Genomic DNA, 12,537 nt, shown 5'->3' on the forward strand with positions numbered 1-12,537 from the left:
TCTGGCTCAATTTCCTGCTTCCCTTTCATGTCCTGTTGTAGCTTATTGTACAGTACGCGGCATGCCGTAATGGTATTACGTCGGTGTGGCAAAGTGCGCGGAGTGTACTGGATCGCGATAAGTACGCTAATGGAGCCGCGCGTTCCTACACGCACCCATTGCGCCTCATTACATGCTGTTCGTCGTCTGGTGACACTCCCCATCCGAGACCCCTGCACGCCCTCTGACAATGTTATCTCCATACACCCTGCACCCGCCATGTCGTCGATCCATGTTCTCACGCCACACCTCATCTTCTCGCCGTGCCTATCGTGCCACCTGCCACCTGCCACCTGCCACCTGCCACCTGCCACCTGCCACCTGCCACCTGCCAGGCCGTGCCTGCCTATGCCATGCAATACATTCCTCAGATCGCCAGCCTAGCACCTAGTACGCATCCTTGGGCACGCCCGCGAGCTCGTCGTACCCCAACGCAAGGTTGAGGTTCTGGATACACTGCGTTGCAGCCCCCTTGAGGAGGTTGTCGAGCGCACCGACGACGACGACGCGCTTGCCCGACGAATGCACCTGCACGCCGCCGACGCGCCAGCCGTGCTTGCCCGCGACGTCGCGCACATCCGGCGCGTCCTTCTGCACGCGGAAGAGCGGCTCGGACGCGTACTTCGCCTCGTACAGCGCCGTGATGTCGCTCGCGCGCATCTCCTGCGCCAGCGGCGCGTTCAGCACCGACACGATGCCCGAGAACCACGGCGCAACGGTCGGGATGAAGTTCACGCTGAGCTCGCGGCCAAGAGTCGACAGGTGCCGGCCCGCTTCGCGCTCGTGGATGTGGTCCGTCAGCGCGTAGGGGCGCACACCGCCCGTCAGGTCCGCCTCGGACTGGCGTGAGCGACAGAAGCGCGGCGACTCACGATCTTGGGCACCGTCTGCGGACGGCCCTCGGCGTCCTTCTGCCCCGACTTGGTGCCCGCACCAGAGTAGCCCGAGATACCGAAGATCGTGGGCGCCTGCGCAGGGTCCAGGTGCGGCAGGAGCGGTGCGAGAAGCAGCTGCGTGTTCGTCGCGTAGCACCCCGGGTTCGAGATACGCTTCGACTTCTTGGTCTCTTCGCGGCCGTAGAGCTCTGGCATTTAGCTTCATTCAGATCTACGCGGGCGGTGGGCTAGGGGCTAGGGGTGTAACTACTCCGCAGCAAGCTACGGATCGCTCGCGCCCACTACGCCTCACGCCCTTCTTCCCATTCTCTTCCCCCTCGCTATCGCTCACCAGGAAGACCGTATGTCCAGTCGTTCTCGAAGCGGTAGTCGGCCGACAGGTCGACAATCACGCCCTGCGAGCCCTTGGCGCGCGCGGCGTCAATCGCATCAACAAAGGGCTTGCAGACGCCGTTAGGCAGCGCCATGACCCACGCGTCAACCTCGCCGTTCTCCTCCATCTTCTTGACGTCCTCGGCCGAGAGGTTCGAGTACGTCACGTTCGCCTTGTTGTAACCCTGGAGCGGGAGACCGGCGAGCTCACGCGACGAGACGTGTGTGAGCTCCAGACCCGGGTGGTTGTCGATCAGCGACACCAGGTTCTGGCCCGTGTAGCCGCGCGCGCCGATCAGGGCGACGCGCTTGCGCGGGACCTCGGTGGCGTAACCGCGGCGAAATGAATAGTTGCCCGCCGCAGAGAGCGACGGGCGGGCACTGGTCGAGTAAGCGCGGGCGGTGCCCGGCGCCGCACCGGCGAGGCGGTGAGGCGGCGTGCTGGGGCCAACGGGGAGGAAGACGCGGTCGATACGGCCAGAGTTCTCAAAACCCTCGATGATCTTCTCGACCTGCTTGACGTCGGGAACCCCATACCAGAAGAGCGAGCGGCCGGCGCGCGTGAACGAGCCGTCGGCACGCTCAAAGTGCCACGCGCGGTTCTCATCGTCGGCCTGCGCGGTCCAGAAGAGGCGCTTGTGGTCCTTCTTGATCGAGTCAAAGACGTTGTCGACCGTCTTGTTGAGCACACCGTTGCGCGAGGGCAGGAACTTGGTCATGACGGGCGTCTGACCCTCAGGGTGCGAGACGACGGCAACGACGTCAAACGGCTCGTCGCCGTACACGGTGTGAGGGGTCGCCTTCATCTCACCGAAGATCTCGGCGACCGACTTTCTGCCGGAGGCAACCTCGGGGTCGCGTTCAGTGAAGATCTCACGGAGCTTGGTCGACGCAATGGCCTCGGCGGCGGGCTGCTTGTACAGCTTGTAGCCACGGCGGATGAGAGTGCCGGCACCGGCGTCGGTGAACAGCTCCTTCTGCAGCATGTCGGTCGAAATGATAGCAACCGACGAGGTGCGGGGAAGGGTGTCGAGGAGCTCCTTGATCTCGCGAATCTTGAGCTTGGTGCCGAACTTGACCCACGACTCCTTCATGAGACCCTCGTACTCCTCGTCAAGGTTGATGGCGGAGATCTTCTTGCCGGTGACACCGTGGAAGAGACCACCCTTCTCGTTGAGGTAGACAATCTTCATGGGCTCGAGGACCTTGGCGAGCTCACCGGCGGCAACGTCAGCGTTGACGTTGAGCATCTGGCCATCGGCAGTCTCGGCAAGCGAGGTGAGGATGGGAAGGCAGCCGGCACGGATAGCCGCCTCGATGGGCGCCTTGTCGACCTTCTGGATCTTGCCCACCAGCTTGTACTTGTCCTTGTCAAGGTAGTCGGCGTAGAAGACGCCCGTGGGAATCGGGCGCGCGCGTGTGCCGAGGCGCTCAAGGGCCGAGGTGAGCTTGAGGTTCTCCTGGAGGAAGACGCGGCGGGCGACCTGGAGGGTCTTGGCGTCCGTGATACGGATGCCATCCTCGTAGTCCGGGGTGACACCCTCGGCCTCGAGGATCTCGTTGAGCTGCGGGCCAGCGCCGTGCAGCACAACGGGGTACAGCCCGAGGCGGTTGAGGAAGGAGAGGGAGAGGGCAAGGTCCTCGAGCTCGTTGGTCAGGATTGCGCCGCCGACCCTACGTCATTAGCGGCACACGACAGCGGACTCACTTGAGCACGGCAAACTTGGCCTCGGGGAGGACGCCGCCAGCACCGGCCTTGGAGCTCTGGGTGAAGATGCGGAGGTAGCGCTCGACCTCGTGGCGCGAGCCGAGAGAGTAGAGGAGGCGGATGATCGTGTCCTGCAATGTCAGTGAGTCGCCTCGGTCCGAGCGCAACGGCCAGCGTTGGGCAGCGTTCACTTACACGGTCCATGCCGCCGTCGCGCGTGTTGGAGATGGCATTGGTGAGGCCGCGCTTGCGGATCTCCGAGCCGACCTTCTTGGCGTCGAGCTCGAGGACGGGCTTGGAAGTCGCTGGCGCAACGTAGGCGCGGCGGGCGATGCGAGCCAGCGCGGGGCGGGGGAGCTTGGAGAGGCGGGGAAGCATGGTGGTTGCTGCTGCCCTCTGTGAGTGTGAGGACGTGAGCAGAAGAGGATGGAGCGTTGGGAGTTATCAAGTGTGGAGATCGAGTGAGCGAGATAGCCTGGGTTTGCGTCTGAGTCGGCAGCGAGTACCGAGAGCCAATCCTTTCGTCGACCGGCAAAGGGCGAGCGAAGGGACGGCGGTGGCTGCGCCCATTTCAAGTGCCTCATTTGCCATGTTCGTAATCGAGATAACCCTTGATTGTGGTAAATGACACGTCATGACCTCCACGTGGGAAGCAGGACCTGGGTTGGACTTGCCTCTTTGGGCGAAATCAACATGGACACAGAAAGCATCCGCGCGTCAACAAGCAACCACAACAACATCCGCACCACACCCACTTGTTCTGTGACCATCAAGTGTACTAGACATGGCAGAAGAACAGGAGAACATTGTGAGGCATCCAAGCGAGAATGCCCTAACCCAGCCCCCGTCATCACCCCCCGCCTCGCGCTTGCCGGCTCCCGCGAAGGCGACGGGCATTCCGCTCCCTGCCGGCAAGCCTCTGGCGGCCGCGACAACAGTAGTCGGCAAGCGCAAGTCACCCACCGCAGACCTGCCGCCCGCCAAGCGGTTATCTGGTGGTGGTACCACCGGCATCAAACCGCCAGCGAAGGCGCGGGCGGCAGCGGCAGCGGCAGCGCCCCCCACTCGGCCGGAGACACGGTCCAGCAGCCGTAACGGGATGCGCCCGGCCACAGCTGCTGGGGCACGAACAGCGCCTGCGCGGCCACCTGCCGCTACTCGTCCCGCAGCGCGGCCTCCAGCCACCCGTGCGCCAGCGACTAAGCCTGCGCCGAAACCCGCGACAAAGACTGCGCCTGCTAAGCCCCCGGTGGCCGTCAGGCCGCGGGCAGGCATCGGCGCCACTGCAGCCACAGCAAGACGACCGGGCGCGCCGAGCCGACCAGCCGCCCGAGGCTCAGCAAGCTCTACCCAATCTGTACGTGTGACCTACACCCGACCGCTGACGCCAGAGCCAAGATGACCCCGACAAGCTGCGCGAATACATGGGCGACTTTGGCAAGACGATAACCGACAACATCCAAGCACTGCTCGAGCAGGAGTGAGCCTACACCCAACGGAGCTGACAGCAGGCGCGAGCGCTTGGCGGCGCTACAAGGCCACCGGGCGGAGATGCAGACGACGCTGCTCACGGCACAAAGCGAGGAGCGGGAGGCGCGGCGTGCGCTCGCGAACGCGAGCGAAGAAAAGGCGGCGATGGCGGCGCGGCACACGCGCGAAGTGGAAGACTTGGAGCGGCAGCTCGAGCGGCGGGAACGCGAAAAGCGGGCGCTGGAAGACGAGCTCGCGCGCAACCTCGACGAGCTAAGCCGGGAGCGCGCGGTCGCGCGCGAGCTACGCACCGAGCTCGCCGAGCAGGCGAGGCGGCACATGGGCCTCAACGCGCAGCTGACGGCCGCGCAGGCGCACGCCACGCTCCTGCAGGCCGAAGTCGAGCGGGCCGAGATCGCGGTCAGCGCGAGCAAGGCCGAGGCGGAGGGATATCGCAAGCGTTGTGAGGAGGCGGATTTGGGAGCCGAAGAGCGTATCCGCCTCGCGCAGGCCGAGTGCGAGCGCCGCGTCGCGGAGATCGAGGACGAGCTGCGCGCGGCGGAAAGCATCCGCCGCAAGCTCCACAACCAGGTGCAGGAGCTCAAGGGCAATATCCGGGTGTTTGCGCGCGTGCGTCCGGCTTTGGGTGAGTTACCCCGGACATGTGTGGCGTGGCTGACAGAAGCACACGAGCGCGACGCGCCCGACGGCCTCGCGGACATTGCGTACTGCGACGAGCGTGTGGCGGCCGAAACCGGCCAGAGCCACCTCACGGTGCGGTCGCGCAGCGAGAGCGCGATGGGCAAGGAGCGCGAGCAGGCCATCACGTTCAACTTTGACAAAGTGTTCCAGCCGAAGCACGGGCAGCGTGAGGTGTTCGAGGAGATCTCGATGCTCGCGCAGAGCGTGTTGGACGGGTACAACGTGAGTTGCGGCGTCGCGTGGCTGATGACAGGTGTGTATTTTCGCGTATGGCCAGACGGGCTCGGGCAAGTCGTGGACTATGGAGGGCGGCGAGGGCTTGCATGCCGGCATGATTCCGCGCGCGATCGACATGATCTTTGCTGAGAGCGCCAAGCTCAAGGACCGCGGGTGGACGTACGCGATGGAAGGCTCGTTCCTCGAGGTGTACAATGACGAGGTGGGTCTGGGGGATGTGGCGAGCGGGCTGACGCTAGATCAACGATTTGCTTGGGAGCGGGCAGTTTGACACGAAGAAGCACGAGATCAAGATTGACAAGGACAAGATGACGGTGACGGACACGGTGTCGCTTCCGCTCGCGAACCCCGCACAAGTCTCGTCGCTGCTGGAAAAGGCGCGGTCGCGGCGCGCTGTCGCCGCGACGCTGATGAACGAGCGCTCGTCGCGCTCGCATTCCGTCTTCGCGCTCAAAGTGCGCGGATGGAACGACGCGACAGGCGAGGAGAGCGAGGGTATCCTCAACCTCGTCGACCTCGCTGGATCGGAGCGCCTGGCTTCGAGCGGCGCGGACAAGGACGCCGTGCGCCTCAAAGAGACGATCAACATCAACAAGAGCTTGAGTGCGCTTGCGGACGTCATTTCCGCGCTCGGGCAGGGCGCGGGCGCCGCCGCGGCACACGTCCCGTACCGCAACTCGACGCTCACACGGCTCCTCCAGACCAGCCTGAGTGGGTCGAGTAAGACACTTATGTTGTGTAATATCTCGCCGCTCGCCGCGCACCTCGGCGAGACGGTGTGCAGCTTGCGCTTCGCGACAAAGGTCAACTCGACGCCGGCGGGGACTGCGCGGCGTAACCTCAAGTAGAGATGGACATTGTTGTGCATGTATGCTGTTGTGGGACGTGAGCGGGGTTGCAGTCAGGCGTAGCGCGTCAGCAGTCCGTCAGCTCAAGGTCACGCAGCGTCTTCACCACTCTTCGTCCCAACTCCTTCCCTCCACCCCCGCCCTTCCCGCCCACAACCTGTATATCTATGCCATGTGCCATGAGTGATGCGCTGAATACTCTACAAAGACGACGCCGCCGCTAAGAGGAGGGAGGGACCCCACTTCCGAGGACGATGTCTCCAACACGCAGGCGAGTCCAGCCCTGCTTGTTCTCAATCGTCTTCTGGTACCCCTTCCTGCGCTTCTTGAGAAGCGTGCGCGTCAATGGGCTCTTGGTGTGCTCAAGCACAGTAAGCTCGCAGCTGGCAACCCAAGGCGGGATGGTCTCAAAGCCCGAGTCAACACCAGGCCCCTTGGGCAAGCTCTTGCGCAACTCCTTGCCGTCCGCTGCCGGGCTGCGGATGGCAAACTCGCGCCCGCCGACCTCGAGAATACGCGTGAGCGACAGGGTCGTGCCGGGGGCCTGCATGGGCTTGAGGGTCGGCAGGGTGAGGATGTCGCGGGGGTGCAGCAGATAACTGCGACTGTGGAGGCGGGCGACGCAGTAGATGCCCTTGGAGGGAGTGGTTGTTTCGCGGAGCTTGCGAACGGCCTCGGGCATGGTAGTGGGGAGGACGGGGGCGGCATCGGCGGGCGCGAGGGGAGGAAGGCCAGCGAAGGGGGACGCCGAAGAAGTGGAGGCCGCCGAGGCGGTCGCGAGCGCGCGCAGCGGCGTGCGCAAGAGGTCTGGGTGTCAGAGACGTTGTTTGTGTGCTTGCATGAGTAGACATACTTTGTGGGAGGGCTGGTCGGGGCGGCATGGATGGAGTTTGTTTGGATGCTCGATGCCAGTTGAGCGTCGTCTCGTCCTCAAGACTTGGATGGAGATCCGACTTTGTGAGCCTCGTGGTGGAGGTCTCTGTAGGAGCATGGCAAAGTGCCACACAGAAATTGAGCGTGTGGTGAGTCGGGATTATAAGTCGGGAATTGAGGGGATGGGCCTAGGAGTGGATTGGAGAGTCCGTTCTGGTCCGAAATGCCACCCAACCAGGTGCGGGCTTGGGAGGGGCTCACCCTGGATTCGGCTGCCACACGTCCCCCGCCCAAAGCCCCCGTGTCCCTCCTTCCCCCCCCCCCCACCACACAGAGCCGACCTCGCTCCCCCCCCTGCGTCGCTCGTTCCCCCCTCCCCCTCCCCCCTCCCCATCCTCATCTCCCGTTACTACTACTCTCCTTCTCTTCGTCAAAAAACCACTCCTCCCCACTCCTTCTCCCCATCTCAACCATGCGCTCCGCTCTTGCCCAGTCGCTCCGCGCGGCCTCTGGCGTGAGTACGACACACTCCCTCCTCTCCATCGCACTCCCCGGCCTCCTCGCGCGCCAAAGCGAAAACGCCGAGCCCAGCCAGGAGGAAGAGAAAAGACACAAGGCAATGTGCGATGCGCTTTCTGCCTCGCAGTGCCTGCGCCCCCGCTGCGCCTCTTCTCCTCCTCCTGCCGACTGGCGCGCGCCGCTGCAGCGCCGAGCTCGCTGTCGATTTCGCGGCGAGCTCGGAGATCAGCCACGCCAAGCGCCGGCCGGGGTGTTCCCCTTTCCACCAAATCCTCCAGAATCACTGCTAACATTCCCAGCGTCGCATGGCCGTTCGCTCGTACGCGACTGCCAAGCCCGGTACGTCGTCCTATGCGCCGCTCGATGCCTGCATTATTGCTGACGCTGTGTCTTTTTTACTGATGGCCTCGCACCATCCTCGCACATCTGTTACTCCGAACTCCCGACATGTTCCTCGGCCCTCCACCAAATCACCAAATCCCCACCCACACCTGCCCCTGACACGTTCATCATCCAACCACTCTTCTCATCCTCCATCCTCCATATACATCCAACTCATCCCCTCATGACAACCTCTCCCAACAGCCGCCTCGGAGGTCTCGTCGATCCTCGAGAGCCGCATCGCCGGCACTTCGGTTGGCGGTGACGTCCAGGAGACCGGCCGTGTCCTCAGTATGTTTCTTCTTCCTCCCATCAACTGACCCCCTCAGCCATCGGTGACGGTATCGCCCGCGTCTACGGTCTCCGCAACGTCCAGGCCGAGGAGATGGTTGAGTTCTCTTCGGGTGTCCGCGGCATGGCCCTCAACCTCGAGGCCGACAACGTCGGTGTTACCATCTTCGGTAACGACCGTCTCATCAAGGAGGGTGACACCGTCAAGCGTACCGGCGAGATTGTCGACGTCCCCGTTGGCCCCGGCCTTCTCGGCCGTGTCGTTGACGCTCTCGGCAACCCCATTGACGGCAAGGGCCCCATCAAGGCCGAGACCCGTACCAAGGCTCAGGTCAAGGCCCCCGGCATTCTCCCCCGTCGCTCCGTCCACGAGCCCATGATGACCGGCATGAAGTCGGTCGACTCGCTCGTCCCCATTGGCCGTGGCCAGCGTGAGCTTATCATTGGTGACCGTCAGACCGGCAAGTCGGCCGTCGCCATCGACACTATCCTTAACCAGAAGAAGTGGAACGACGGCTCGGACGAGTCCAAGAAGCTCTACTGTGTCTACGTCGCCGTCGGCCAGAAGCGCTCGACCGTCGCCCAGCTCGTCAAGACCCTCGAGGAGAACGACGCCCTCAAGTACTCGATCATCGTCGCCGCTACCGCCTCGGACGCCGCTCCCCTCCAGTACCTTGCCCCCTTCTCGGCTTGCGCCATGGGCGAGTGGTTCCGTGACAACGGCAAGCACGCCCTCATCATCTACGACGACCTTTCCAAGCAGGCCGTTGCCTACCGTCAGATGTCGCTCCTTCTCCGTCGTCCCCCCGGTCGTGAGGCTTACCCCGGTGACGTCTTCTACCTCCACTCGCGTCTCCTTGAGCGTGCCGCCAAGATGAACGAGAAGTACGGTGGTGGCTCGCTTACCGCCCTCCCCATCATTGAGACCCAGGGTGGTGACGTCTCGGCCTACATTCCCACCAACGTTATTTCGATTACCGACGGCCAGATCTTCCTCGAGGCTGAGCTCTTCTTCAAGGGTATCCGCCCCGCTATCAACGTCGGTCTCTCGGTCTCGCGTGTCGGCTCGGCTGCCCAGACCAAGCTCATGAAGGCCGTCGCTGGTTCGCTCAAGCTCTACCTCGCCCAGTACCGTGAGGTCGCCGCTTTCGCCCAGTTCGGCTCGGACCTCGACGCCTCGACCCGCTACCTCCTCAACCGTGGTGCCCGTCTTACTGAGCTCCTCAAGCAGCCCCAGTTCTCGCCCATGGCTACCGAGATCATGGCTCCCCTCATCTACGCCGGTGTCAACGGTCTCCTTGACAAGGTCCCCACTGACAAGATCACCGCCTGGGAGAAGTCGTTCACCGAGGTCCTCAAGAACCAGCACCAGTCCCTCCTCGAGAAGCTCTCGGGCGGTGTCCTCACCCCCGAGATTGAGAAGGAGATGAAGGCCGTTATCGAGGGCCACGTCGCCGACTTTGTCGCCGCCTAAGCGCCTCGCCGCCAACATAGGGGAATAGGGGTAGTCTAGGTTACGTCTACAGCTAGTCGGGCCTTGGATGCTCTGGAAAAAATGCATCGAGATTGAAAGCTTATTGAGCATGTGTATGGGAGGGTGCTTGGTTGGGCCAGTCTTTATGATCTGAGGAGCTGTGCGTCCTCCTTGACATGAGGTGGTGATGAGGCCTTCGGTTAAAATAAGTCGAGAAGGATGTCTGTGCATCGCGCAGCTCAATTGCACACACTGCGATGATTGACTTCATCATGACGCCACGATGTGACGCGCGTGGCGCTTGGAATCATGACTCAAGATATCCAGGACAGTGGTGCGATGCTGAGTACATGATGCTTCTACCAATGCTATCTGCAAAACAACAAGCGGGCCCGAACATTCCTACTACTCATGGTTCTGTGACCCTAGTACTTCCGCTGCCGCAATACCCGCTTCGGCTTTGTGTTCGTGGGCGGAGACGACTCCGCAGTATCCGCCATGGCCCCCTCCCCTGGCTCCTCGCCATTGGCGACGCCATCCGCACTCGCGCTCGTCAGCGCCTTGGCCTTCCGGCTGTCTGCCTGATTCTTTTTCCGCGCGAACCTCTCGAGCATCGTCGCCTGCGCCTCGCGCTCCGCCTCCTCGGGGTGGCGCAGGCGTGCGGCGCGCCGCCCTTCAGGCCTTGCGGGCTCGGCCAGCTTCCCTGCCGTCTTCTGCGCCATCACCTGCGTGCGCTTGACCTCCTCGCGGCGCCGCTCCCACTCGGTCGCGTGGTCGTGCTCGCGCAGCTCGGCGAGCTTGTCGCGCGCGAGGGCGTACATCCGTGCTTCTTCGCGCTCCGCGTCCTCCTCGCGCGGCGGGATGTCGCGCAGTCTCAGCCACGCCGAAGCACTATCCAAGTCAAAGCTGCGGCGGCAGATGGCGATAATGGTCTCGGGGAGGAGGACGAAGCCCGCGAACTGCGACCGCTCGTCTTCCGCTAGCGAAGCGAAGCGGCCGCTCCCCGCGTGTCGCCCCACCCACTCGGAGAGGAGCGCGCTCACCGTCCGTGCTTCGCCGTCTCTAAAGTCGCCGTAAGCGATTTCGGCGTTCAGCTCCGCACGCTTCACTGTGCCGGCGTGGAAGGCGTCGATGCGCCACTGCGCGGGCGCGTACTGCTCCGCCGCGACGGCTTCGAGGTGCGCGTGCAGCCGCCCGACTTGCTCCGGTAGCTCGAGCGCACGGAAGCGCTCGTACTCGGTCGCGTCGTCGGCGAGCGGCGCCGGCGTGACCCGGCTCTTGGGATCGGGCGAGATGGCGTAATGCCCAATCTGGATCAGCAGTGTTCGATTAAAACGCACCTTTGCGCGCGCGATCGCGTCTCCTTCGTACAAAAATAGCACGGCCTTGCGGCTGGGGTGGTAGACACAGCCGTCTTGAGTCTCGACCTCGTAAAAGTCCTTCTCACCCTCCGCTTTCCCGGGCTTGAATTGCAGCAGCTTGGCGGGGAACCAGCAGCGCGAGTGCTTCACCAGACAGGTGTCGCCTGATTCCACGCTGTGGTCAGCGAGAACAGATACCGCCTTACCCTGGATGCACAGTCTTCTTCCACCGCGGCGGTTCTGGCGATGACGGAGCGCTAAGATCGCTGTCGTCGCCGAAGACTCTAACTATCTTCATCTCCACTTTATGCCGGTTGAGCGCTGTGCCGAGGTCGATCTCCTCGTCCTCGTCCTCGTCGCCCTCTTCCCCGTCCGACTTGTACACCGTCGACGCCGATGGGCCTGCTAGAGCCCGTAGTGGGCTCAAAGGCGAGGAGGGCGTTGGGCTCGACGCCGCCGTCGATGCCCCCGCCTGACTAGAGCCCGGGTTGTCCCGCGGAGGCGTCTCTTCTTCTCCGTCCACGGACAAACTACGCTTCTTGGCTGATCGTTTTCCCACGTCAGCAGCCTTCCGCTTCCGCTTCGGCTTGGCTATCGTGCCACTCAGCTGCGAGTTCGGCGCGCTGTCGATAGACGTGAGGGTCTTGCGCCGCATGCTGCTCCGCTGTAGCTGGACCTCACGGTCCTGGTCCATGCTCCCCAGCAGGTCATCGAGGCTCGCGGGCGGCACGGAGGGCGCGGGGGCGGCCGCGGCCCTCATTGTCGCCTTCCTGCTCTTGTACGTCTTCTGTCCCCGCTTCCTCGCTGACGGCCTGAACGGACTCGATGGGGCCGAGGGCGGGCTCGACACGCTCGACGGGCTCGAAGGTGCTGAGGAGAGCGGCGACGACGGGGGTGGGGGTCTAGATCTTCTCGGGCGCGTGTTCGCCATGTTGGAGCGAGTTGATGGAGCTGGATGAGACTCGACGACGACGACAGACGAGAGGGTAATCGAGAAGAATCGAGGAGGATAAGGCGATCGAAAGACAGGAGATGGTCGAAAGAAGCGCAGACGGTATTCAAATGCCAAGATGTTGTTGTTGCACCTCCACCTAGCATCGCCCATCTGCAGCTCCACCTCTGCCGCCCGCTGTTCCCACATTACGCCCATAATGCATTGCACCACGCATGTCTCCGTCGCTCCCAAGCTCCTCGCACCACCTCAATAGCGCACTGTGATGCATACTCATGCACTCGAGTCACGATCGGCTCTGGCCGCTACCCTCCTGCTCGCGTAGACCACGTCATTTGCCACGTGGAAATCGCCACCGACGCGTCCAGGTCCATGTTGTGACCATCTGACTGACTTCGCACTTTCCGCGTTGCC

General features: G+C 63.2%; 5 protein-coding genes across 5 annotated transcripts; 2 read left to right on the top strand and 3 right to left on the bottom strand.

The window, feature by feature from the left end:
* Positions 1-426: 426 nt before the first annotated feature.
* COLE_01337 (uncharacterized protein) lies at positions 427-3,393 on the bottom strand (the record flags this gene model as incomplete). Its single annotated transcript, XM_018421672.2, has 5 exons — positions 427-879; positions 912-1,123; positions 1,267-2,981; positions 3,016-3,146; positions 3,211-3,393. The coding sequence occupies 5 exons, from the start codon at positions 3,391-3,393 to the stop codon at positions 427-429; spliced, it is 2,694 nt and encodes an 897-aa protein (XP_018282980.1).
* Positions 3,394-3,799: 406 nt separating this feature from the next.
* On the top strand, positions 3,800-6,272 carry COLE_01338 (uncharacterized protein; the record flags this gene model as incomplete). The annotated part of the gene is made up of 7 exons (XM_018421671.2): positions 3,800-3,823; positions 3,857-4,372; positions 4,407-4,495; positions 4,527-5,131; positions 5,171-5,409; positions 5,441-5,626; positions 5,664-6,272. 7 exons carry the CDS (start codon positions 3,800-3,802, stop codon positions 6,270-6,272), a joined length of 2,268 nt encoding a protein of 755 aa, XP_018282979.1.
* Positions 6,273-6,492: 220 nt separating this feature from the next.
* COLE_01339 (mitochondrial 54S ribosomal protein bL21m) lies at positions 6,493-7,153 on the bottom strand (the record flags this gene model as incomplete). Its single annotated transcript, XM_018426265.2, has 2 exons — positions 6,493-7,079; positions 7,126-7,153. The coding sequence occupies 2 exons, from the start codon at positions 7,151-7,153 to the stop codon at positions 6,493-6,495; spliced, it is 615 nt and encodes a 204-aa protein (XP_018282978.1).
* An 816-nt stretch (positions 7,154-7,969) lies between these two features.
* Positions 7,970-9,810, top strand: COLE_01340 (uncharacterized protein; the record flags this gene model as incomplete). Its single annotated transcript, XM_018421670.2, has 3 exons — positions 7,970-8,003; positions 8,250-8,336; positions 8,375-9,810. The coding sequence occupies 3 exons, from the start codon at positions 7,970-7,972 to the stop codon at positions 9,808-9,810; spliced, it is 1,557 nt and encodes a 518-aa protein (XP_018282977.2).
* A 425-nt stretch (positions 9,811-10,235) lies between these two features.
* On the bottom strand, positions 10,236-11,865 carry COLE_01341 (uncharacterized protein; the record flags this gene model as incomplete). The annotated part of the gene is made up of 3 exons (XM_018424724.1): positions 10,236-11,120; positions 11,151-11,346; positions 11,378-11,865. The coding sequence occupies 3 exons, from the start codon at positions 11,863-11,865 to the stop codon at positions 10,236-10,238; spliced, it is 1,569 nt and encodes a 522-aa protein (XP_018282976.1).
* Positions 11,866-12,537: the final 672 nt, after the last annotated feature.

The sequence above is a fragment of the Cutaneotrichosporon oleaginosum genome, assembly GCF_008065305.1.
Source record: "Cutaneotrichosporon oleaginosum strain ATCC 20508 chromosome Unknown ATCC20508_contig01, whole genome shotgun sequence".
Taxonomy (NCBI): Eukaryota; Fungi; Basidiomycota; class Tremellomycetes; order Trichosporonales; family Trichosporonaceae; genus Cutaneotrichosporon; species Cutaneotrichosporon oleaginosum.